The sequence below is a fragment of the Protomyctophum bolini genome (genome assembly GCF_963924005.1).
Source record: "Protomyctophum bolini genome assembly, chromosome: 16".
In the NCBI taxonomy this organism is placed as follows: Eukaryota; Metazoa; Chordata; class Actinopteri; order Myctophiformes; family Myctophidae; genus Protomyctophum; species Protomyctophum bolini.
In genome coordinates this window covers 35,390,970-35,417,974 of record NC_137877.1, presented here as the reverse complement: position 1 = coordinate 35,417,974, position 27,005 = coordinate 35,390,970, and the positions used below count along the sequence as shown (strand labels likewise).

The following is a 27,005-nucleotide window of genomic DNA, read 5'->3' as shown; positions in this document are numbered from 1 at the left end:
AAAACAGTGAGTGAATGTATGAACTTCAAGCACCTCCAGTCGGCCTGGTGAGAGACTGACTTAGCAATACATTTCTACAGGGAACTGAAAGAGAATCATATTATGTGCCCTAATGAGGTTTCTACATGGAATAATTTGGTTCTATAAAAATAACAATATAGGTGACAAAATTATTCCATAAGGAAACCTTTTAACCACATGGATCCTAGTGTCCCTATTTCTGCGGCAAACATTCTGCTAAAATGAAGCAGATACACGCTTGTGGATCGCCTAGTTTCTGCAAAGAAATGTTGTGTTGAGTGAAATCAGGAGGGGGCGGTCAACTAGGTATAATAGGGTTTAAGTGGTTAAGGGCCTTGTGAGCTACTGAACCCTTCTTGTTTCAGTTCCATAATAGAACTTGGTGTTCAATGCCAGAGGAGGCGCTACCTCTCCAGCAGGTGGTGCTCAAACCTTTGTGTCATCTGAACTTACCGGTATGTGTTTCAAGTCTCTGTGATGGGTCAGTGGCAAGAATTTGATGATTGCCTCAGACTGACATGTAGTGCGACGTTCTTTTACACTGCAAGTGTTGAACAAACCCAAGAGTGAAAATGGAAACGTCCATTTTTAAACTCAGTAACACTGGATTGTACTGTGGAGAGGTTTGACTGGCTCAAGGTGTGGAAAAGCAAAAGAGGAAGAATACAATGAAATACAAACGATGGGCGTGGCATTTGGATGCAAACAGGTGCAAGACATCAACACAAGCGGGAGCAACACTGGGTGCTATCGTGACCATTGTACTTCTGTAGTGATGGGTCAATTGTTTCCTACTTACTGAATGACCTGAACTGTTGTGGCTAGTATCCTCTGGTTGACAGTATGTGTCCATGCCAGACATTAAGCATGTGAAGAAATTAAGAAAACACTTTCACACTTTATTGTGCAGAACCCGAATCCAAAGGACCCTTGCACTCCGTCTCTCACACAGTCTGACACGCGCACGCACACACACACACACACACACACACACACACACACACACACACACACACACAGGCACACACAGACACACACACGCGCGCGCGCGCACCCACACAGGCACACACATACTCATTTTCTAAGGGGTGCATGCAAGGTAACTACTGTACATACAGAGTGGTGTTGGAGCTAGATCACAGGGGCTGGAATAGTGCTAGAGAGCCTCCCAGATGTTATTGTATGTTGTGGAGGCAGCCTTCGTATCCCAGCCCTGACCCAATACTGCATGCCAGGATCCTCTGGGCCAGCCCAGCTCTGTGAGCTGCACCAGGTTAGAAGCCCCTAGATGGCGTTGTGTTATAGCTCAATATTGCATGCCGATAATAGTGAAACACAGTGTCCTTACTAGCTTTTTTGCATGAGGATATCGCTATCTGTTGTGGAGGAGGGGTGGGGGAGCTGGATAGGTTGTGTCACTTACTGGAGGCAGGCGTCCCTGTGCTCATCCTGACACTGTCATACCCTGGCACTGTCATAGCCAAAGGTACATATGGAGCCATTGTAGAGGTCTCACACTCTTTGTTGAACTGCTGCAACACCTTTACCCTGGGGGCACTGTTTGGATTTGTTTTACTCTCTTTTCATCGGAAATGACAAGGAATGTTACAGTAACTCCTGCAAGAGTGTTGTTAGTGTTGTTTTGCACTGCATCAGTTACTGCATAACATTTCAAATGTCATTGCTTCCATAATTACTGTAGATGCAGAGGGTGAACTTCAACAATGGCTGCTAGTGTTAAAGAAAAGAAAACCTGTGTGTGTGTGTTTGTGATACGATATCATGTGATGTCACATGATATTATTATGATAGTTAGATAGATATTATCTATGACAGTGCAATAGAAAGTGTCACAGACAGCACGCCCTTAAAATGTTGTGTGATTACTTTTGTGTTTGTCCACCTATCTTAGTAATAGCTTGGACGTGATTGTGTCATCCATGCTCCGTCATACCATGGCGTCGCGGACCGGAAATAGAAGGATCTAGGAGATAATTTCAGTGCACAACGTCATCATACGACAGACCATGAATGAAGGTTCATAGTTCCTGGAGACACAGAGAATCAATAGGGCTGTTATGATTTAACGAAAGCGAGAGCACCTGTACGTGTTACCATGTGAGCAGTCATGTTTGTCTCTATCTTTGTATAGTTGTATGTATGTCCGTCCCATTGTCTGTATAATTATATATTTTGCACCGAATGTACCAAAGGTTTTGGGGCTTGCATAGTCAACCATTAGGCCTATATTGGCATCACCTTCTTTCTGGCGTGTGCCATATCACCTCATCTCTGCTTGAGGGCCATCTTTAACTGTCCTTCAACGTTTGGGTTGAAATGGCGTGGCCAACCAGACATTTTCCATACCAAGGCTTGTTCTGCTGCAAACGAGATTGATTTCTTGCTTTCTTCCAAATGAGGACAAAGCTCACCATGTTCCCAGCTTCCTCGCTCGGTCCATTTGTGACACAGCTGGACCCCTCTTTTCAGAACCCCACTCTATGCAAAGCTCCTGTATGTATGTATGTCTCCATTTCACCCCAATGATTGTAATAAAAGAGAACAAATGGCAAGTTTTAATTAATGACAGACGAGTCTATGTGTTCTTGTATACAGTATATGGATTTATCTCTTGATATGGACATCAGTGTCTACATTGAGGGATTGTTTTACAAGCTCCTCCTTCAACATTCCCTGCTGACATATGGTCTGCCCCAGACCGTGCTTGTGGTCAGGGTTAGGTTAGGGTTTGAGGTAGGTTGTCGTCGGTCTAATGACAGTCGGACCAAGTCATTTTCCAGTAGGCTTTATTAATTCTTGATGAATGAATGTGAAACACAAAAGACACAGTAAGTATATCAATATCGGTATATCGATCTGAATTTGAAGCTGTTTAGTATAATTTTCCTTTATTTCTTTTTTTACACAGGCTATTTGTGCGTTTACACTGCAGGCATATGCAAAGCTACAGTTTAGCATACAGTTTCAGTGGAAGCCAGCGACATGAAGATACAAAGTGACAAATATGCTGCATGGCTTTCTGTCTTTGGACCATGGACTTCTCATTACTGGCTTTCTGTCTTTGGACCATGGACTTCTCATTACTTGCGCAAGCAGAGCGTGCAAGTACTTTGGTACGTATACTGCAAAGGTAACGTATATGTATGTAATATGTATGTACGGTATGTATGTATGTATGTACTGTAGTATGTATGTATGTAAGAATGGTGGTCCCTTATTGGCTGTTGATGGTGACATAACTAACGCTTCAAGTATACGGTCAATAACGGGTTTAAAGGATTTAGAACAGCAGTTGTAATAGACATTAGTAGCAGTACTCTGCTTGCGCACAAGTAGGCCATGTATGGCCTACCTGTGTCCAAGGTGCAAGTTTTCACCTCGATGGAGTGCATTTCTAGTTTACTGCTGGAATGGATTCAGTCTGTAGTCCCGTCCCTGCCACTGGATACAGCGGGGACACCCCAAAATGAACCCGAAGAAAAATCATCTAAAGCTAATCTGGCTCTCCTTTCAATGCCTGATCTGCATGTGTACAAGTGGATAGGCAACGCAGTCCACCCCCCACCACCCCCCGCCCCGGACAGTGAGGATAAAAGAGGTGTTAACTGGTGCCAGACTTGGATGGTTAGAGCGGCGCGATTACATACAAAGTCAATGCGAGACGAGAATTGCACGAACGGACGCGGCGCGACATGGTGCGGTACAAACGGGACGAACCGAGGCGAATATATATATATATATATATTCAGGTCCAACAGACTCTACGTCACTGATCATAAGTGTTAATATTGTAACCGCGAGGTAGCAACGATTTAGTAATGACGTTCTGTTCAAACACCCCAATCTGAGAGAGGATTCAGAGAAAAAGTGTTTTAAGATTGCAGTTAGCTAGTTTAGTTTAGTTTATTTGATCATCTTCACAGTATCAATATACAATTACTCATCAACATAGGGAAACCGTAACATAGTTGGAGGTGATCAAAAGGAATAGGCTGAAGCTGAAAGTGCATACAGTATATCCTAGCAACAAAACAAAATTTGAGTTACTCAAATCGTTTCAATAATCGAAGGTTTTTCAATAATCAATCCAAACATGGCAGTCGACGACGGGGAATCATTTCATTGACGGACCACAGGCGAGCCGAGCGTTACCTAGCGACAGGGACGCTGCTAGATCGTAAGACCATTCTGAAATAAAGCAGTTTTAGTCTATGGACTTTAAATGTTTGTTTACGGCACTCATTTTGATGTCCTGTGACAGCCAAGTCTATGGTCTTAAAATGTTTGCTTACGGCATTAAATGTGATGTCCTGTGACAGCCAAGTCTATGGACTTTTAATGTTTGTTCACAGCAGTTAAACATGTGACGTCATGTGGCAGCCACAGTGGACGCCCCTCACTTCACACAAGTGTGATTTTTATTCCAGTTTTTGCTTTTACTTTCTTGTATTGTGGCTATCTATTTCAGCACCACGGCCAGCTCCAGCCCCATGGCCATCTAGTGCTCACACTACCACAGTACCACAGTGGCTCTCCTTGGTGCTAGACCAGTGGTTCCCAAAGTGGGGTCCGGGGACCCCCAGGGGTCCTTGAGAAAGTTCCAGGGAGTCCCCAGCTCAATGATAGTTTGGAACCAAATGTGACGGAAGGAAGGAACCGAAACCTTATGGGTCTGTAACTCTGAGAGTGTACAAATGACAACATAGCACGTAGACTTTTGGGCTCTCTCTTAATGAACCAATACCCTAGACCGGGTAGAAGTTTTGTTGGAGCTTGTCTATTTAATTAATTACTCCCACCCTGCTGTTATTACGAGCCCCCTAAATAAATTCTCACTTACGTGAGAGTACGTATTCTCCACAAAAAAAAAAAAGAACGGAATTATACAATACAATTGTACATAATGAGAGCTTTGTATTTGAATTAGAGAAAAGGGACGGAGAAATGTTTATCTGGGTTGGAATGAAAACTTAAAATAAAAAGGATTAAAATAAATCACACTTGTGTGAAGTGAGGGGCGCTTTTATCATCACAATCCGTGCTCAGCCAATCAAATCCTCACATTCGGTGGTACACAGACACACAGTTGGGCATAGGAGGGGCTAGCACCCTTCAAAAATAGAAGTAATTTCATAAAATGAGATTAAAAAAAACTTTAAAAAAAAACAAAAAAGAATGCTTAACGAATTCACAAATTCACTTCCTCTGCCTGCTTAGGATCCTTCTTAGTGCCTCAAACTGGTAAACAAACTTCAGAATTTGTGTCATGAACATCTCGTCAGTTTCCAATAGGTAGGCTATAGCCATTTGGTATAAGTTGATGATAATAGTAGGTTACATAAGAGTACAATTCTTTTTGTTCTGGTTCCACAAACATTTATAGCACCAATATAATCAACAAAAATAATATTGAATGAACATCAGTGACATTCAGACCATTGAGAAATGTCCCAAATCTCCCAATGGCCAGTCTGGGCCTGTCATGCAATAAATAAATAAAAAACACCACACGGGCACACCCCTCTCTCACATGCACAAACATACGCGCATGCAAGCACGCACGCACGCACCTGTTTCAAATATCAATGAGTTTCTTCAGGCATTCCACCACTTCCTCTCCTCTTTCCCAAGGCACAACATTGGCCTGGAAGTTGTCCATCTGCTTCAAGAGCTGGTGCATGGTGAAGTCCTTCCTGGGGAAGGCCGTGTCATCGGGGCCCAGGGCCCTGGAGGGACAGATGTCATTGGCCCCGTCCCCAATGTAGAACACCTTTTGGAAGGGTGCCTTGCCTCGCTCTTGCCGTTTGGTCAGGTACTTCCTCAGGATGACTTGCTTGCACATGTTCTCTGGGCAATGTGTGCAGCTGTGAGAGTGGTACGGTCGCAGGACGAGTTGTCCGTCCACGAATCTCGCTGGGTTGCTGAAGATCCTCTGGAAGAGGTGACGGACGTTGTTGTATTCCAGCCACTTCTCAATGAAATACACGTTAGCATCGGAGACCACCAACAGCTCAAAGTCATTCTGGTGGTTGTCGAGGTACTGGAAGAGAGCCGGCAGGCCAGGGGTGGGAGAGATCTTCTCCACCACCTTGCGGATGGAGTCCTCGGACACGTCCCGCTCCGCCATGTAGGCCAGCGCATTCTGCATGTACTCGTAAAAGTTTTTCTCTTTCAAAGCCATCAGTGTATTGGGAAGCTGCTGGCCCAGTATTGTGTCCACCACCGTGTCATTGCTGTCCTCGTTGACAATGGTGCTGTCGAAGTCAAGCAGCATCAGGAAGCGTCGTGTTGGAGACTCGGCAGTGCTCGGGCTGGAAGTGGCAGCCATCAGCAGAAATAGCTACTTCAGACAGTTACGTGATACAGCTTCATCTGTTGTTATTGCCCGGGATGAGCCACGTGGAGGGTTCTGCAACTACTGACCGTCAACACGGACAGGATGAAGTGTTGCCATCTTATTTTCAGGGGATAGCTGAAAGCATGCGAGCTAAAAGCAGGCTAATATTGTGTGTTAAATGATATTATTTTTTGACATTTTACTTTAAATGACAATTACATGGTTGTGTTGACAATGTGATGTCATTGCATGATGACGTCAACAAATGACGTGCAAATGCATATGCACAGAGAATGGTCGATTTTTAGAACTTCTAAATGGTCCATGAATGACTGCTACTAGACATACTTTATTTATTCATTATAGTAAGTATTGTCGGTCGGTGCGAGCTTGCCACCATTGGTATAAATGAATGAACCATTGTAAAGCGCTTTGAGCACTTGGAAAAGCACTATAAAAACCACACCTGTGTGAAGTGAGGGGCGCTGTTGTATTAAAGTCTAACTCATGTTGATTAGGTGATGTAATGGTGCAAACAAACATTAAACACCATTAAAACTCATTCTAGGACAATACGTTTTTGACTTCTTTTAACAAATAGCTATCCAGGCCAAAGACGTTTTTTTATTTGTTCCAAATAGAACAAATCTATGTTAGCCTGTGCTGAACTATTGCTACTGCCATTTAGCTATGTATGAGCTAATAGAGGGAGAGGGGAGACAGAAAAGGAGAGAGAGAGGTAGGGAGAAACTCGGCACCTACTTTGGGCATGGACTAGTGATAGTTAAATTACAGAACTCCCATACTTGACATAGGCCTACTACATATAGATAATAGACAAATTCAATGTTTGACAATTCCTTCCTTAACCTATTCCAAATTGACCATCTGCATCCAGATTCAGAGTAGTGTTGATATAAGTTGTCACAATATGGGATGCACATGCAGATTAGACACTCCAACGGACCGACATGCGGACAGTCGGACATGTGGTCGAACATGCACTGCTCCCGTGCTTGCGGTTAGGGTTTGAGGTAGGTGAATTCAGAACACCAGAAGCCTTAGAACAGGAAAATGAAGCCATAATGTTATGCTATATTTAAATTAATATAGACAAAAAGTGAGTCACCTTAGTTTTCTTCTGGACTGGAAAAGATGCTATTGACAGTCCACATCCAATACTGTACAATGTACAGTATTGCCTATACTAGAAATGACCTGTAAAGTTATTTTATTGTATCATATACACAATACAATACCACCAAGCAAGCAGTGCTGCTGGATCTGACAGTTCCCTGGGAAGATCGCTTGGAAGAAGCCTTTGAGAGGAAGCTCTCCAAGTACGCATGACTGGTCAGCGACTGTCAGCAGGCAGGTTGGAAAGCAAGGTGTTTCCCTGTGTTGGATTCAGAGGATTTGCAGCCCGTTCCTTGGCCCTCGCCTTCAGTAGTTTAGGCATCGAGAGAGAAAGAGGAGAGCCATCCGCAGTACCACCGATGCAGCAGAAATATCCTCTAGATGGCTGTGGCTCAAAAAAGGGGAGTCATGGTAGCTAGCTAGCCATCTGGACACAAGCTGGAGCACCTGCAGGAGGGCGTATGATGTTGAAAGACCCAATTGCAAAACGTCCAATGATTCCTGGGACATCACTGAAGATGTGTCCAGTAAGCATCAGTAGATATAGATGTAAAACAGCACAATACAATACTATATAAAAAAAACGTAAAGAAAGTCTTTCCCTCTCTGACTCGCAGTTCTTGTCCTTTAAACATCTGTTTCGCAACTGTCCGTTCCTTTGACCAAAGCATCATTGTTTCCACATTATTTCCTAATGGAAATCAACTGTGCACAGAAGATTCTATTGTTAGAGATCGGCAGTTCAGTTGGTAGCAGTTCTCTATTCTCCTGTATGATGGTGCTTAGTTCCTGTTTGGTATACCACTGAGCACATTCCTGTTCTGCTTTCTTTCACAACTGAATGAAGGGAGCCTTTGTAAAGATGGTGATCTCATCGTCCCCTTTCTTCTGTTCAATTGCCCGGGATTTGCTCTCTGCTGTTATCATCTATGTTGGTAGTCATGGCTGCCAGTTCCCACCTGATGTCATGTGGGAGACACGACTGCTCCAGACTGTGGTGAATAACTGCTAGCTTGCATAATGTCTTCAGACTTGGACTTAAGTCTAAGATGTACAGGTGAGACACCTTGGTGTCATCTTCATTTGTATCTTCGTTATCTTCAACATCCATGGGAATGTGTGTGTATCTGTATATGTATCCTCCAAAGATGATGATACGATCTCCTACCATGCAACAGCACATACTAGACATCCAACAAGTGCTTTTCCCCTTTGGCTCAACCTTCTTCCAGGAGAAGGTCTTTGGATTGAATTCCCACAGATCGTTGAAGCTTCGGTTCAGAAGAGAGTTGAAGCCACCAAATATGTACAGCTTCCCATTGTAGTCAAAGGCTGAATGACCTGCGCGTCCTTCTGGAAGAAGCTGTGCATAAGGCATGTTAAGCCAACAGTTGGTCTGTGTGTCAAACACACTGATGGTGTCGTGGTTGATCTGGTCTGCTGTGCCCCCAAACACAAACATATTTTTCCCGATGATGTTGGCAGACTGTTGTGATGAAGCTGGTGCCGGAGTGCCTCTGGTGTTAATTAAGGTCCAGACCATTGTGGCTGTGTCCAACTTGTAGATGTCATTAGTCCACTGAGTTAGCCATTTGTAACCTCCGAAGACATACATGACCTTGCCCAAGTAACAGGCTGAGTGGCAGAACCTCGCCTCTGGAAGAGTCCCAGAAATCGTGGGAATGACCCATCTGTGGGTGTCGACATCGAATGCATAAAGCACATTGTAGAGCTCCCTTACCCCATTAAACCCACCCCAGATGTAGATGATATCTTCTATCAGCACGGCTGTGTGACCCCGGCGCATGGATGGAACCTCAAAGGGATGATGTTCTCTTTCAGTTGTCACTAGGGGCAACTTTATCCAGCGTAATGATATTACGTTGAAGACATGAACATCAAACTGATCCACCATGTTGTACATATAGGTCTCCCCGTAACAGTACCCTCCAAAGGAGTACACCTTGTGCCTGACTGCCACAGCAGCATGACCAGTTCTCTTTCGTCCACCTTCGAGATGGACCAACCACCTGAACATCTCAAAATTCTTTAAAAGAATGGAGTGGGTGTGTGCAGTACCAATTATGTTGGTATATACAGTGGAATAAACGTCACACAAAGCTTGGTCAATCTGTGGAACCGAATGGTTTCATGTGCATGTATCCAGGTCAGGTGATCAGTGAGGTACTTCAATAGTATGAACTGAGTGAGTGCGTGTGTGCGTTTGATTGATTGATTGATTGAAATATGTATTAACAGTTTGGAGAATTACAGTACATTTCAAGCACAAACTCAATACAAAGACTGTTAACTGTGAGTGGACAACCCAATTAAGCATTACACTTGTCTACAAGTTGTTCAATTCATCAAAACATTTTGAGACGTACAAATAGACACTTCTAGAACAGAACAAGAATTCATCATAAAGGAGGTGTTGTAGCCAATTTGATGATTTTATATTGTGGTTAAGTTCTTGTGAAGTTGCTATGACAACCTGGGCATAGGCGGGTTCAACCAATCACAGGCACAGCCTAGTGAGCCTACTTGTATGTGTCACAGGTGCACGGCAGCAGGGATTTGGTTAAACGCCACAGGGAAGCCACACTGTTTTTCGTGCGTGTTTGTTTTTCAGTTGTTTAGAGTTATCCTTGGTTTATTTTGCATCACAAGTTATTGTTTAAGTTACAGTTTAAGTACCCGGCTTATGTCATGCTTTATCCATCCTGCAAGCAAAAATAAAAAATGCACTCAACGAGACTACCTGAGTTACTGTCATGATGTCATCACCACCACGCGTTGGAAAGAGCTTCACACCATATCCCTCACTTGCCTCCTTTTGTTGGAAAAGTTGCCTTTACAGGAGGTAAAAAGAGAAAAGAAACATACTGAGGGGTGTGTGTGTGTGTGTGTGTGTGTGTGTGTGTGTGTGTGTGTGTGTGTGTGTGTGCTGTGTGGTGAGACAATTAAGTGCATGCGCACATAATTATGTTCAAGTCTGATAGGGCACGTGCAGCCAAATTGTGCGTGCTCAGACCATATAGACTGTAAAAGGCTCAGACCAGACCCAATTGGGTGTGCGCGTGCGTGTCTCTCAGACTCGCTGCGCGTGTCCGATCGAATCAGTTTAAATTGAGGAAACTGGCCGCTTCTCTCTCGTCAAATTGTGTCTGGAAGAAAAACGGGGATTATTAATTTAGCTACAACTTTACCGGATTATGGCTTTACTGAGGATGTGAATGCATTGTTTAGCCTATAGCCTACACGCAACGCTCAGTGTGCGGCTGTGTGGACCAGCAGAAAACGACAAGGTAGGTTCATTGAATTGCTATAATAGCTAATATTAATGAGCATAAACCTAACATTTATTTTATTTTCCCATTTAGGCTTCTGTCAACCCTGCAGCAGACCTTTCATTGATTTTAGGTATATGACTGACGTGCCTAAATAAATTAAATCCATTACATTTCACCTGAGCGCACGTTAAAAGCATGTTAAATTGAAAAATGTAGACTTTAAGAGTGGTTGACTGGTTGTATCATGCAGTGAGTAACAGTTAATTGAATTTTAAAACTATTCTTCTGTTCCGTTGCAGGATGTTTGCACGGCGGTTTCCATCAATTGCATCGCTTGTCATCGTCTCTGTTGGACTCGGACTCCCGACTGTGTGTTGTAAGTAGCCTGTGTGTGTGTGTGTGTGTGTGTGTGTGTGTGTGTGTGTGTGTGTGTGTGTGTGTGTGTGTGTGTGTGTCAGTGTGTGTGTTTGTTTGATTGATTGAAGTATTTATTAACAGAATTTGCAGAATTACATTACATTTCAAGCACAACTCAATACAAAAACTGTTAACAGGTTCCACCTTGTTTCATTTCATTTCATTTATTCTTTTCATTTCAGTTGTGGTTTTACATGATTATATTCATTTTACTTTGTCCTTATTTTTTTACATATTCCATAGCAGAAAAGAAAAGGAGCAGGAAGAAGATAAATCTTATTTATACCTGCCCCTATCATTAAAAAGAAACATCTAATTGATGCTGCTACCAACCAATGGACCATACATTTTATATCTCCATGATTACAAAAAAAATAAAAAATAAAGAAAAACAACAAAGACAAAAGAACATATAGAGCTCAACAAGAGAACAAACAAAAACAACGCTGAGGGAACAAGATAACACTTATTTCGCTTCCAATCGCACTTGATTACGATTCGGTGCAGGTGTGAATGCAATCCGCATTAATGAATTAATGAATGAATTAATGGGGATCCTTAATAAAAATGCACAATAAAACCATGCAGTGGAAAAGATCCATGGATCCATGGTTAGGCACTAATAAGGCACTAATAAGCTATAAGCTTCCGCCTATGCCTTTTCGATCACCTTAAAAAAGAACTGTTTTATGTGTAATGTTTCTCTGAAAGATCGAAATAAACTATTCATTCATTACACCAGAATGCTTCAAAGAATCTGTCTGTTAAGCTAAGCCAAGGACATTTAATTGGAAGCTTCGAGAGAAAGGAAGCAAGAACTACCACATACAGTAGTCGTAATTGGGAGTTTGAGAGAAAGTACAAATAAAAGATCTGTGTGTAGTCTTCTCTTTGTGTAAAGAATTGTGTGAATTCTATTAACGAGCTGATTGCTCAACCGATGTCAACCTCCACAGAGTGTCCAGTTAAAACACAAATGATGTCTGTTCAAAGATATTTATTCCACTTCACACCCACATCAACTTTCCACCACTCTTTTCTGTGTTACACTCGTGTGGTTCTAGAATAGCAAAGAAAGAATACAGGGAATTCACAAACCTGACTAATAAAACAATTAACAACTTTAAATAATCAAATTCAACTAAACAGTACAAATAATAATTGCACATCATTGCAGAAGGTACTCACTTTTAGTTGCACGCACACTAACATAAACACAGAATATCCAAAGCAAAAGCAAACTCAAACTCTTCTGCTTATGAAGAGAGAAAACACGTCCAGCTTCTCTCTCAGAGGACTCAAGAGAAAATGACTGAGGCAGCCTGCAAGCACAGGCAAAGAAGCCCTAATCGTTAATTGACCACACCTGGCTTGTGTGTCAGGATGACCTGATTATAATGCAGACACTTAATTGCACAATACCAACACTGCTGACATGAAAGGACTCTAGGCAGTCAATGAAATTGGCCAATATAGGCAATGCTGATATGTACCAAGCATACTGAATGGAATGCACCATGAAAATAAAGAACACATATTAGTCCGAGGGCAATACTTGCTGGCCTTTTGTACAGCCGCCCACAAATCTGTTATACAGATTTGCTTCTGAAAGGCCATCTAGGTGTCATCCGAAGGGAGGTAGCCTGATGAGTCGGGCCACAGGTCGGTGATAAGTCCGGTCCCTGGGAGCGAGGAATCTGGCCGCCCCATGAGCAGAGAGTTTGTAAGGCTCTCTACCTGAGCTTGTCGGAGAAATCCAAGTTCCGCTTGGCTGAAATCATCGGCTGAAGGGCTGGTCGTGTCATGAGCCGCCCCGTGAAGGGATCGAGCTGTGGCTTCCACTAGTTCCTGGAATGCATCGTATTGACCAACATCTAGTTGGAACGGTTTAGAGCCAGCTGTCACGGCTCCACAGAAGGTTGGCTTCAGCAACTCTTGTGGAACATCAGGTGGCGGTGGTTGCCACAGGAAAAATGGGCCTTGGCTCCAGCGGTTGTATGCCACTGAGCCATATGCACTCTCCGACGCATCACTGAAGACATGCACACTTCTTCTGCATGCGGAGGTGTCAAACTCGCTGGGAGTGTAGCATCTTGGCAGTGTGCGGATGGCTTCCGCATCCTGCCTTGAGCGAGTGACTTGTTTCTCGCTTTTATAGGGAATTGTGTCCAACTGCCATATCTTCTCGACATGGTGGAACAACTCAGAGGTCGCAGGAGTGACTGAGGCATGAAGACACTGCTGCGGGGTTAGACTGTGCTTTAGGAGTTTTGAAGGCCCTTGTAGAGCCCATCCCAGCCGGGTCTTGATTGCAGCTGGCGTCCCTGGCGGTCCCAAATGCACTGGCTCAACTGGGATTATGAGGTGCGGGTGGTCTGATCCAATAAGCAACAGTGGCTGGGCACAGTCAATAGCGTGAAGAGGTAAATCCTTGAGGTGACGATGCCTCTTCTGTAGAGCGGCTATTGGATATGAATGTGGCGCAAGGCCAAGTTCCTCAACTGTGAAGGCTTTGTTGATGCTGAAGGTCATATGAGGCTGGTTGGCTGGCGTAATGGAAAATGACACTGTAGCTCCATGGAGGATGCGGATATCCTGCTGCACTGTGCGAAGTGACAGCTCCTCCGGGGCACCTCGGAGCCCAAGTTGCAGAGCAGCTTCATGCAGCAGAATGGTACGCTCGGATCCATCATCGAGCAGCGCATAAGTATCCAGTGAGTGCTCACCATTCCTCAGTATAACTCGAATCATCTTCAGCAGTACCTTGCTACTACCAGTAGGCCTGTCGATGTACAGTGTCTCTGCAGTAGAAGTAATTGGTCGCTTCTCTGTGAGTACTGCAGAGCTTTGGGCTGTGGCGTCCACTGTTCCATTGCTACTGTTGATCTCGTGAAGGACTTCTAGATGGCACTTGTCACACTTCTTACATTTCGCCTTCAGTGTACATTGAGCTGACAGGTGCTCTCTGCCACATCTGAAACACCTCTTGTTTGACCTGATCCAGGTTTCTCTTTGTTCCTGGGTGAGGATCTGGAAGTTGGCACATTGGTTCAGATAATGCTGAGTAGTATTGCAGAATGGGCAGAATTTCTTGGACTTCTCCTGTGGTCTCTCTTCAGAAGGGGTTGTATCATATCTGCCTTTAGGCTGCTCCTTTCCTTCAGATATTCCTCCACTGGCTTCAGATTCGCCTCCAACTTCACTGCCATGTAGAACAGTTGCTCTTGTTTGAGGCTTCTTCTCCTTCCGCTGATCATTGGCGCGGTGTTGTTCGTTGCTTGGCCCATCAACGAACTGCATGATGTCGACCTGCACCCTCATCTCATATTCTAGCCAGTCCGCTAAGTCGAACAGAGTTGGGATGGGAGTACGGATGGGGTTGACGCACCTCTTGAAGCTGGCTCTTAGGTCATAGGGCAATTTGGCTAGGAGCCGGGAAACGTGGGAACCACACTTGAGTTCAGTCTGTCCGTCGCGGCCTAGTTGCTCCAGCATGCCTACGAGAGCACGCACTTTAAGAGCAAAACTGCGGAAGGCTCTGGTGTCACCAGTCTTGATACTGGGCTCCTCCATCAACTTGGAGATCCGCTGAAGTGCAAGCTGGTGAGGTTGACCATACAGCTCTGTGAGTGCATCCATGGTGTCACTATATGGATATCTACTGTTGCAGTAGGAATCGGCAATGAGCAAAGCCTCCTCCAATTTCAAATGGTCAGACAGGATTTGAAACTTGAACCACTCTGTAGCCGCTGCAGGCAGTAGGTTTTCAAGAGCAACTTTCAACCTTGCGAATTCCCGGGGGTCTTCATGTACGAAGTACGGAATTGTTGGTTTCGGCCCTCGATAAACTGGTTCCTGCTCTGGCGGCAGATGGTGGCGACGGCGAGCAGGAGAGTAGGACTGCTCCCGTGTTCTGCAATCAGCTGATAAGCGAGGACAGCTAGGATGTGATTTGTAGCTGTAATAGTCAGGGGATCTGCGGTCATATTCATAGCAGTCAGGTGATCTATAATATGAGCGAGAGGGCGTTTCTCTGTGACGGTGATAAGGTGGGTCATAATAATGACCTTCAGGGGACCTGATATCATGGCGACGGTGTCTGCGTGAGTTGCACTCACTTGACCTGGATGATTCAGCCCGATAGCGGTCAGGTGAGACATAATGGCGGCGATGAGGCGATTCATTGTGGCGACTTGTTTGGGTATAGCGGCGGTTACCGTATTCAGTGTTGTGACGGCTACTGCGTCGGCTATCCGACAATCCCATTTCTGTAAACTCTCTAGTTACATCATCAGTCTGTTCATGTGACGCTCGCCGCGTGTCCTCTCTGTTCATTTGCACCTGCCGCTGCACAGGATGACGTGGATCATGATGATCTCTTGTAGACGTCTCTCCTTTTTGTGAGATCGGAGGTGAGCTTGATGCAGAGGAGGATTCAGCTCTGTACTGCTTGCGTTCCTGCTTGCGACCTGAACTGGGTTGGTGATGAGAGAGAGCAGAGGGGCACCTCTGCCATCCTGATAATACGCGTAGATCATGCCGTAACATTTCGTTGTCTTCCCTGACAGCCCTCATTGCCTGCTGGTCGATGTCAGAAGGCAAATGGTTGGTATGTCGTTCTCCCACGGTGGAGTGGTGATGTGATGTGGGTGACTGACCCCGATTAGTCTCATACTCTGAGTAACGAGGTCGTCGAGTCGAGTGGCGAGGACGCCCAGTCCTATGCTCACGTTCTTCTTCAGAGTCAGACATCGCTGTAGAAGTTGCCCTATCCGGCTCTCGAAGGACCATGTTAAGAATTGTGTGAATTCTATTAACGAGCTGATTGCTCAACCGATGTCAACCTCCACAGAGTGTCCAGTTAAAACACAAATGATGTCTGTTCAAAGATATTTATTCCACTTCACACCCACATCAACTTTCCACCACTCTTTTCTGTGTTACACTCGTGTGGTTCTAGAATAGCAAAGAAAGAATACAGGGAATTCACAAACCTGACTAATAAAACAATTAACAACTTTAAATAATCAGAAATGTGAATGAAATATTAATATGAGCGACATGTAATGCTAACATGAGCGACATTCAAACTACATTTGCATAAGACCATCAAAATAACAAAATGATTAAATAATAATAAGATACAGAAAATAAGTTTGTTAGCCGCAAATTCAACTAAACAGTACAAATAATAATTGCACATCATTGCAGAAGGTACTCACTTTTAGTTGCACGCACACTAACATAAACACAGAATATCCAAAGCAAAAGCAAACTCAAACTCTTCTGCTTATGAAGAGAGAAAACACGTCCAGCTTCTCTCTCAGAGGACTCAAGAGAAAATGACTGAGGCAGCCTGCAAGCACAGGCAAAGAAGCCCTAATCGTTAATTGACCACACCTGGCTTGTGTGTCAGGATGACCTGATTATAATGCAGACACTTAATTGCACAATACCAACACTGCTGACATGAAAGGACTCTAGGCAGTCAATGAAATTGGCCAATATAGGCAATGCTGATATGTACCAAGCATACTGAATGGAATGCACCATGAAAATAAAGAACACATATTAGTCCGAGGGCAATACTTGCTGGCCTTTTGTACACTTTGTGTTTATAATGAACTCAGCAGGGTCCATTGCCAGCGTGGCAGTTCTTCTGTTCTTCTGTACTGGCCTGTAACAACAGCCTGGTACATACTGGTGCTCATTAACGTCACATAGGTGGGTGAACAGCACATAGGCGGACACATCACCACTCAAAAACACAAATAAAAAGTACGGCATGACATCACAGGTCCTCTCAAATTTCGGGTGACTGGCTCCCCGGCTATTAGGGGTTACCAATCCCTTACTTTTTTCTTTTCTTTTAGACCTCATTCTATCCCTGTTTCTACTTCCAGGTCAAACGACTAACAGACCAAGCGACAGCAGAGCCGACGAGGAGTCTCCTGGCGGGTTCAGCATCGGAGGTCTCAAGTCCATCCTGGAGGACTCTATGTCGCCGGCCTTTGGCGCCGCCATCATCGTCATCATCACTGTCATTGTGTCGGGCAGCGCCTACCTCTGCCTCCTCAAATACATCTGTGGCGGCTGTTGCAAACCCATGCAGGTGCTGCCCAGCCCCGGTGGCTCAGACCCCAACAAGGTGGAGGAGCAGGTTTAACCCATTCTGTGCGGGAACCCCTTTTGGTGTTTTATGCATTTATGTTATACTTTAGCTATTGAAAAATAGCAGATGTACAAGCTCATAACTGAGTGAGAAAAATGTAAGGCATTTGTAGAATCGTTCTTTTTCAAAAATAGCACATCCGCGCTACGAGCTTGTAGATCTGCTATTTCTCAATAGCTAAAGTATAACATAATTCTTAAAACACCAAAAGGGGTCCCCGTTCAGAATGGGTTAAGTGGTTAATGTTTTTTTGTTTTTTTAATCTTACAATGAATTCACTAAATGTAAGCATGTATAAATGTATGTGGATTCTGTAATCCACATATCTCAAATTGGACACACGCGTGACTCGTCGCAGACGACGTGAGGGAATGCAGTGCCCGGCATCGAGACGATTCGATAAGCGGTTAGGGCAGTGGCCCTAATGAGCCAATTACCATGCGGCAACCTCAGCCTATCCTTCATTTGGCTCTCCCCATGCACACCCGTCCAATTTCCAGGCTATATGCCCTGCCGTGAGCCAATTGATTGCCATGGCAACCCCCGCCTAAGCTTGATTCAGGAAATTCCCCACACCTGACCTGCCATTTGATTAGTTGTCAGTCCACTTCTCACAGTCAGTGTGCACACTTCACACATTCTCCACAGAGAATGGGCACAAAAAAGAAGCCAACAGACAGACGGTTACGGGTACTGTCTGACAATGGGTATAATGGGTATTGCATGACAGGGTGATGCATATTTGCATATTTGCATCGTTCCCGAGTAGGCAAGTACCTGAAATATTTGGAATATTAACACAATAACAACACAAATCCTGTATCAGGGTTCCTGCCACAACATATTTCCAGAGAAATACATATTAATTTGTGAGACAGTAAATGGTCTAGTGGTGTTTGCCGTCACTGCTGTGGCCCTTTTGATGGTTTGCATGGTTTTGAAGGTTCTGGGTTTGATACCTGCAGGCTAGTTCAACTCAATGAATATCATCAACAAAACTGTATAGCCTAGAGGTCCATACCAGCTACGTACTGTCCTCGACCATTGCTGCAGAACTATAAGGGTGAAGAGGTAGAACGGCCTGTCTGTGTTGATGCATTAATATTTAATAAGTAAGCTTGTTTTCTGTTTATTAGATTGTATGTTCCTTTGTGTTGAGAAGTCCCTGATATTTTAACTGTTCAGTTAAATCATTCAATCAATCAACAATAAATCATTTTACCAAACCTTGAAACCTTTGTGAAGAAAAAAAAAATGATTGAAAGAAGGAAATGCCTGATCACTAATGATGATGAGACGGCCACAGCCTACAGGAGAGAAGTGCAGATCCTGACTCTCAAAGACCAAAAAGCATGATCGTCGACTACAGGAAGTCAGGCAGAGACCACAGCCCATCTCCCACAGTGGTGAGTATTACAAAACAATTTAAACAAATGGTGCGGAAGACACAACAACACCATCCATGGCCCCAAGGTTCTGTGGATCTTCTACAGAGCTACCAAGTGAGACTGGCTGAATCACCTCTAACCTTATATACTGGTATACTGACCTCAAGGTCAGTATACCTACTAAGGGTATACTGACCTCAACCACAAACTAATACAAAAGATCAGGGACAGCCAATCGCATACGTGGGTGTGAACTTTCCCTCCATTCCTTATATAATGGACGTTGTGTCAGCTTGCGGATATCATCAAAGATAGCAGTCATTCCATGTTAGCACAGACTATTTCAGATATATTGCCACATGGAAAATGCAGCTCCACAGCCACAATCTACAGCCACAGTAGATTACTAAATAGCTACAATAAATATATTCACTGAAAGTAGCCAATCCACAAGGTTACAATGCATTGCAACATTGTGAGCTTTTGAATCTGCCTTTTTTTTGGCTGAATGTTTGCCCCAGAACTCACTCTCTGGCTGGGAGTGGGTGGAGTTAGTGTGTGGGGTCTGTGGTTAGCCTTAATTGGCACACCTGTGGTAAGCCCAGGTACACTCAAAGCAAACTTTTGGTCTGAAGGGTGAAGAGGTAGAACTCCATGTCTGTCTTTGATGTATTCATAAGTAAGTTGTTTTCTGTTTATTAGAGTGTATGTTGCTTTGTGTTGAGAAGATCCTGCAATGTTATTTATATATATATATATATATATATATATATATATATATATATATATATATATATATATATAAAGTTATTAGTGCAGCCGTGCCCGGCAGCCGGTGAAAAAACTAGAGTTCTCAACAGGCACGAAACTCCCTACCTGGGCCCTCATCAAAACAATCATCACCACCGGATCCCTTAGATCTCCATATATATGGAGCTGACCTGTTCTGACATTCCATGTTGATGTGACCTCATCAAACCCTGCACACTCAACATATGCTCCATATATGGCCAGACCTCATCAAACCCTGTACATGCAAGACACTGCCCCCGCTGCCACCTTTAGACCTGTTCTGACATTCCTTCTGAACTCATCAAACCCTGTACACTCTAGAAACGCATATATATGGCCAGTACAGAATTCATTCCATATGAATCTAACCCCTCCCCCCCCCCCCATGCCAAAGCAACAGCGCTCGCCCAGCAGTCTGCTATCACCCTTTCGCATGCATGCACGCAACCTCGCCCTCCGGACGTCTTACTGGTTTATATGGTGAGTATTTGTTCCTGTAATGATATTTATATGATTTGTATTTGTTTGACATGCCTATAAATTTGTTTATGCCACGTTAATTTATACCCTAGTAGTTTGTTATTCATGCCTACGTTAGTTTGTGTTTGTGACTGATTGTTATACTGTTTCCCATAGCTGCTCAGTTAAATCATCACCACCGTTTTTGTTCATCACCACTACTAAATCATTTTACCAAACCTTGAAAGCCTATAGTCCTAGTGTAGGCTTCAGTAGTGCTCTAGCCCGCATACTGGTGTTGGAGTTACAATGTACAGCCATTGAACTTTCCAACCAAATCCACAAACTTTATAGTTTTTAGTTTAAGTTCAATTTTGTTACAAACAGTAACCACCTGGATTGTTATTTCACAGTATATGGTGACAGGTTAAAAAACAATTCATAGTTACAATGTTTATATGTTTTACATTATTTCTGGTTAATGAGCAAAGCTAAGGGCGGTGTAGACAGTCATATTGAATGAAGAATCAAGAGTGATTCACTCACAGGTTCAAGCAGAAAGCAGCAAGACTGTGCTAACAACATCAATACAATTTAAGATAATAATAATGGGTTTAATGAAAATTATATTATATTAAACCATTTGAGTTCTAGAGTATTGCCATAGCCCAACTTGTGAGTCTCGTGAGATTTAGTAGAAACGTGACCTCAGCATCTCAAGTGTATATGTGCTCTGCACACACACACACACACACACACACACACACACACACACACACACACACACACACACACATCACAATGATTTATGACCAGCAGTAAAATAAACCTGAACTCTCAGTCAATGAGTCAACAAAGTGGAAGGAGAGCTTCAAGTTTCTACCAACTGAACGTAATCTGAGGATTATATCATACAATGACATGGTACGTAAGTACCTTAAAATTGTGATATATTCGTGCAAGAAGCTAAAGTGTTATTGATAAACATATCAAAAACTAACACCTGTGTATGTCTGACCCTGGGCAACATCATTAATTGTCTTTTTACATTGATATATTATCATGTGTCCTGATTTTGTAAAAGGCGGAATGTTTTAAAAAGTCATTAGTAGTAGTCAAAACACATTGTCCCAATTGTCAATGCTTTGCCATTGCTGGGTTTTTATGTCCCTTTAATGCCTTTTATGTCCCTTTTAATGCTAAGAAAATAAACATGAAATTCAACTTCTGTCGCATCACAAATTTGAACCAATTAGCCTTTACAAATAAAAAGTGTGGGTGACAGTCTTTTGTGTACGCTTCCCATAAAATGCTGTTTCTTTTTAAATAAGGGTAAAAGTATCATATCAAAACATTTATTTGTGTATTTAATAGTGCTGAAGTTCTTCTGCCTTTTATTTGGTCACAATCTCTCCATTTATTGTGTGTGTGTGTGTGTGTGTGTGTGTGTGTGTGTGTGTGTGTGTGTGTGTGTGTGTGTGTGTGTGTGTGTGTGTGTGTGTGTGTGTGTGTGTGTGTGTGTGTGTGTGTGTGTGTGTGTGTGTGTGTGTGTGTGTGTGTGTGTGTGTGTGTGTGTGTGTGTGTGTGTGTGTGTGTGTGTGTGTGTGTGTGTGTGTGTGTGTGTAAACGGCACAGAAACCAATGAATCTGCCATGATTATGCTTGATTATGATCAAGTGGGATTCATTGTTCAGCACACCTGGGTAAGACCAGACAGGAGTTGACTTCTCTTATGTTTTCTCTCAACAGAACATATAAAGAAATGTAAGTGACTTGAGTGTTGTATACAGTATGTCCTTGAATTTGTCAAGCAGTGCGGTCAGCCAGCAGCAAGGTAATACTAATTTTAATTATTTAATATCTGTATAAAATATTTGTGTCTCGCATTCCAGTACTGTGTAGGAAGTAGCCATGTAGTGTCAGCAGGAAAAAATACGTGAAAAGATACGTGAAAATGTGTTGCTTTATTATGGACCTTTCCTTGTCTTGTTTCTATGTCCTATCAGAGATGACACAATCTGGTACCAGAGAGACAATTGGTGATGAAAGCCTGGAGAACTGGGAAAGACTCGGCTCAGGGGGCTTTGGAAGCGTCTTTAAGGCCAAACATAAGGACTGGAAGTTTGAAGTGGCCATCAAACTGCTTCATGGTGATGATGGGTACGTATGATGCTCAAAAAGCAAAACCATTATGATGGGGATTCCATCTGCAATTACGAATTGGGTTGATCCAGTCTAATCTTCCAAACTTGGTTCTAAATGCTGTCTCTCTTCTCCTAAACTGGCCCCTGCCATACTGCAGCTCTGGTACCTCATGGTCCACCCTGGGGCGAGAGGCTGATCACATGGGCTCTTCCCCTAACCAGTACGTGCCCATGGTTTATGGGATGTATCGGGGCTGTCCCCCTGGCCTGGTCCCTTCCGAGATGCAGGACTTAGTCATTGAGCTGATGGAGAGGGGCTCCCTGCTGTCCCTCCAGCAGGCCCTGTCTGAGCCCCCACCATGGCCCCTGGCTTTCCGCCTGGCCCACCAGGTGGCCATGGCCATGGACTTCCTCCACAGTAAGAAGTCACCACTTGTACACTCGGACCTGAAACCAGGCAATGTACTACTGGATGCCTACTTAAATGCTAAGGTATATATATATATACTGTATCCATTCTGTATTCAAATTAAACAGGGAGCAAGCCGTTTGCTATATAAATGGTTTGCACAGGTTTAGCTGAACCTCACTAGAAAGTGAATCATGTTCAAAGCACAGAAACATAGATGCTTATATATTGTTCCGCTGTCTCTCCATATTTGGGCAAGACTGACATTGCCGTGACGTAGCCACGCTGTTATTGGACCCTGTTTTGTTTGTTCTGTGTTGCAAGTCCTCCCTGCAAATAACTATCAATTAATGCCAGGACAATACAACTGCAAGGGCTCATCTCAGGCTGTGTTGCATATTGCCACGCCTTTGCCCCAACTGTCTCTCTGCTTAAATAAAATAATAATACAATGTTTTTCTTTCTATAGATATCAGATTTTGGCTTGTCTACGGTGACTGCCAGTGTTTTGAATACCAGTGACGACGACGATGAAGGAGGCACTGCAGCGTACACCCCCCCTGAGGCTTATAAACCCTCATACAATGGAGGTATTATCCGTCTTGTCAGAGACTTCCTCTCTGACCGTCCTCAACAGGTCCGTGTTAATGATACTCTGTCCGACATCACTGTGCTTAACACCGGTGCTCCACAGGGGACTATCTTATCCCCCTTACTTTTTTCCTTATATACAAATGAATTCCAGTTAGACCAGGATATGTTTCATTTGTTCAAATATGCGGATGATATGGCCCTGGTTGCCTTACTGAAGAAGGGGGACACAGTGGGGGAGGAAGCATAAAGAACTTGTCATTCATGAAAAGGAACCTGTGCAGTCCATTACAATTGGTGGACAAATAGTGGAGGTAGTAGACACTTTTAAATACTTAGGCACATATATTGACAGCAAACTCAATTTCAGTGAAAATACTGACCAGATTTTTAAAACTTGTAACCAACGCCTACTACGCAAGCTCAACTCTCAGAGTGAGCAAGCATATTATGGAAACAGTCTATAAAAACCTGATAGAGGGAATCTTGACTTTTAACATGGCAATGTGGTTTGGAAATCTAAATGTAAAAGGAAGAAGCAAGCTGCAGCGAATAGTAAACCTAGCCTCAAAAATAATTGGGAAGAGACAGCAACAATTAGGCTGTATCTACAAGGATGGTACTTCGTAAAAAAGCTATCAAGATAGCAAACGACCCCTCTCATCCACTCTGCAGGGAGTTCGAACTACTTCCCTCTGGTAGACGGTACAAAGTACCAAGAGCTAACCGTAACATTTTTAAAAATTCTTTCATACCAAATGCCATTAAGGCACTAAATGATACCATGTCTCGCTAGATTTGTTTGTTTTTCCAATGTATCTGCCACTGTTGTCCTGCACTTTGTTGCCATGTGAAAATAATTGTGTTAAGTGTTGTTGCTGTTGTTGTAACCGTTTGTTTTTTACTGTTTGAGACCGAAGATGAATTTCCACACGTGGACAATAAATGAAACTAACTAACTAACTAGAGCTTATTCCGATTTCATCACTCTGGATAAGAGCATCTGCTAAATGCCTAAATTGTAGCCTACTATTATTGCAGATTGTAAACGTCTTGGTGTAACCCATTCCCCCCCTTTTGTATTAGCTACAGTATACGCACACATACTGTATACATGCAAATTGCAAAAGCACTATATTCTGAAGAATTATCACTTATTTTAAGTTATCTCATGAAGTCAAAAGGGTATTTGCTAATGCCTTTTGCCTTACCTGTCTCTCTGCTAAAATAAATAATGTTTTCTTTTTTTATATCAGATTTTGGCACACAGGCACACACGCACGCACGCACACAGCTATTATTAATATACTGTACTAGGGATAGCTGATTGGGTAGAAAAACAGTCTAGAATAGATCACAGAAGGTCCCAAGTTCGATTTCCGGTGCTGGCAATGTGTCGAGGTGACCCTGAGCAAGACACTTAACCCTTAACTGTTCCCCGTCTGCACTCAGGTTTGATCACTTAGGCAGGAATTAGCTAAGCCTGGGTGAAGCTAAAAACTGAATATCCCCCACGGGAGCAAATTATATACAATTATTATCATTTTAACTCTTATCAAATGTTATCTAAACCTCAAATCACAGGCTCCAACCTGAATTCTAGCCCTGTCCCGGTCTTCACAAATACACACGCACATGCGGTCGCACGCACACACCCAAACGCACACACATTCTGTTTCCTGTATTGAATGTAGGGGTGGATCGTTTCGTGTTGGCCTTCAGGATAATTCGTGGAGACAGACCCCGTCTTGACAAGATTGATCAGAAGAGTGCAGTTGGATTAGAAGAGCTGGTTGACCTCATGAAGACATGCTGGGACCAGGATCCCAATAAGAGGCCTCAGTTTAAAGGTGAATTTACATTCTTACTCGGATATAATATTTTATATTTCATATGCATTGTTATATGTCAAATGTCAAATATAAAAAACGTGGTAAAAACATATCTGGACATATATGGTAAAGAATTGTACAGTAAATGTTAATAGACACAATTATAAATTTGACTACATATTTACAAATATTTTTTGTACATATTTTCTAATTTGGCCAATTTCACATTCATTAATTTAATAGATGTGAAATATACAGTACACACAATAATTTATATTTATTTATACTAGACAAATGTAGCCTATTTATTGGGATTTTGCAATGCTTTGAGCATTTCATGGTTGTTTTCCTTTCAGAATGCACTGAAGTGACAGGTCCAGTTTTTTCGAGGCATGAGAAGGAAATCAATGCAGCTGTCCATGAAATGTTGACAAAGCTGGTAGGTATAATAATAAATGTCCTAGTTGTTTGTTTATGATTTTTACAAGAACATTCTCCGCCAGGGAGTCGGAGAGTATTGCGATCAAGTGTGTTTGTCTGTGCATACACGTGTATCTGCCCACAGCTAATTCAGCAAATTACTAATCAGCGTCATAGTTCTTGTTTTATAATCTCGCAGCACATTCGTACCTCCAGGCTATAGGATAAATAAGCATTCTGCCAGTCTTCCAGGCTATAGGCAGATATGCAGGATGAAGTGTTGCTGCATGAACACAAAAAGCCTCTTAGATTTATGGTGGTGGTCTATTTTTTTACAATTTGTCCTATTTTGAAATGGGATATAACAGATGTTTATTGCAGTACATGAATGCCTCTTCTACATAGAGCACCTATACATGTGCACACACGTACGTATGTACGCATGCATGCACACACACCCCTCCACACCTGATGTGGCCCCCGCAGGGGCTCATGCTTCAATACAATCCTCACCAAACTTGGCACAAATGCTGTTCAGGTGTCTGCCATGACAATTGTCACACAGAAAAAACTAAATTGCATACATATGGGACATTACAGCGGTGTCTAACATTTCAAATGGCCATAAATCGATTACCCTCTGATCAGTGCAATATACTGTAGGACTGGATTTGAAGGCTGCTGCCTGAAAATCTACTAAAATTACTGCATCATTTGTGTATTTGGTTGATGTTTGCAACCAAAAATGTAGGCTTCTCCCAAATGGACAGAGTCTGCCTTATGACATTCATCTTTTGAAATAACAATCAGAATGAACTGGTTGTCAATCAAATATTTCAACTCATCCGGAGTGGTTCACTCAACCTCATGAATGTGCAATGACTCTTAGATTACAGTAGGCCTTTCAGTTCCAAGTGCTTCTGAAGTATGTTTTTCCATTTGTGAAACAAACTGCTCATCAAATCACAGCTTGTCTTGGGATGCCAGGATGTATTGATTGGCGCAAACCTCTCTTTTCCTGTACTGTATGGCCTTTGTGCATTAAGGCGTAGGCTGAGCTATGCTGCAACTTGAATAATACAGGAGCAACACGATGACGTCTGTGTCATCACCTCATGATGACACTTGTGTGTGTCTTGGCGAGGTGGATGGCACGAGGCACACGCCTGCTGCTCACCTCTTGTTGATCACGCATCAAATCATCTTGAGATATATTATATAGATATATGACACTCTGATTACAGTAAACATAACATACAATTTACACACAAATACATTACAGGATAATAGACATTTCAGAATGAACAAGTACAGCTAGATCTCAAAGTATTCCTCACAAGTCTTTTGTGAAATTGATCAAGTGAAATCAAGTTCTTCAGTTTTAAAACTGATTGTAGACAGATCCACGTGTGAGGGGCGTAGTAATGAAAAGCTGTGTTACCCAGTTCAGAATTAACATTGGGGATTTCTAAAACAAAGTAGTCTTGAGAACGGGTGTGGTGAAGGCCAACTTTAGGATCTAATGGGCCAACCAACATTTTCATAACGCCTACAGCGATGGGTGAGAAACAC

At 43.0% G+C, this 27,005-nt stretch overlaps 2 protein-coding genes across 2 annotated transcripts; both read right to left on the bottom strand.

Moving 5' to 3' along the window:
* Window positions 1-5,617: 5,617 nt before the first annotated feature.
* On the bottom strand, window positions 5,618-6,370 carry LOC308330928 (putative phosphatase phospho1; the record flags this gene model as incomplete). The annotated part of the gene is made up of 1 exon (XM_080785997.1): window positions 5,618-6,370. The coding sequence occupies one exon, from the start codon at window positions 6,368-6,370 to the stop codon at window positions 5,618-5,620; it is 753 nt and encodes a 250-aa protein (XP_080642123.1).
* A 2,038-nt stretch (window positions 6,371-8,408) lies between these two features.
* On the bottom strand, window positions 8,409-9,554 carry LOC308330926 (kelch domain-containing protein 3-like; the record flags this gene model as incomplete). The annotated part of the gene is made up of 2 exons (XM_080785996.1): window positions 8,409-9,033; window positions 9,130-9,554. The coding sequence occupies 2 exons, from the start codon at window positions 9,552-9,554 to the stop codon at window positions 8,409-8,411; spliced, it is 1,050 nt and encodes a 349-aa protein (XP_080642122.1).
* Window positions 9,555-27,005: the final 17,451 nt, after the last annotated feature.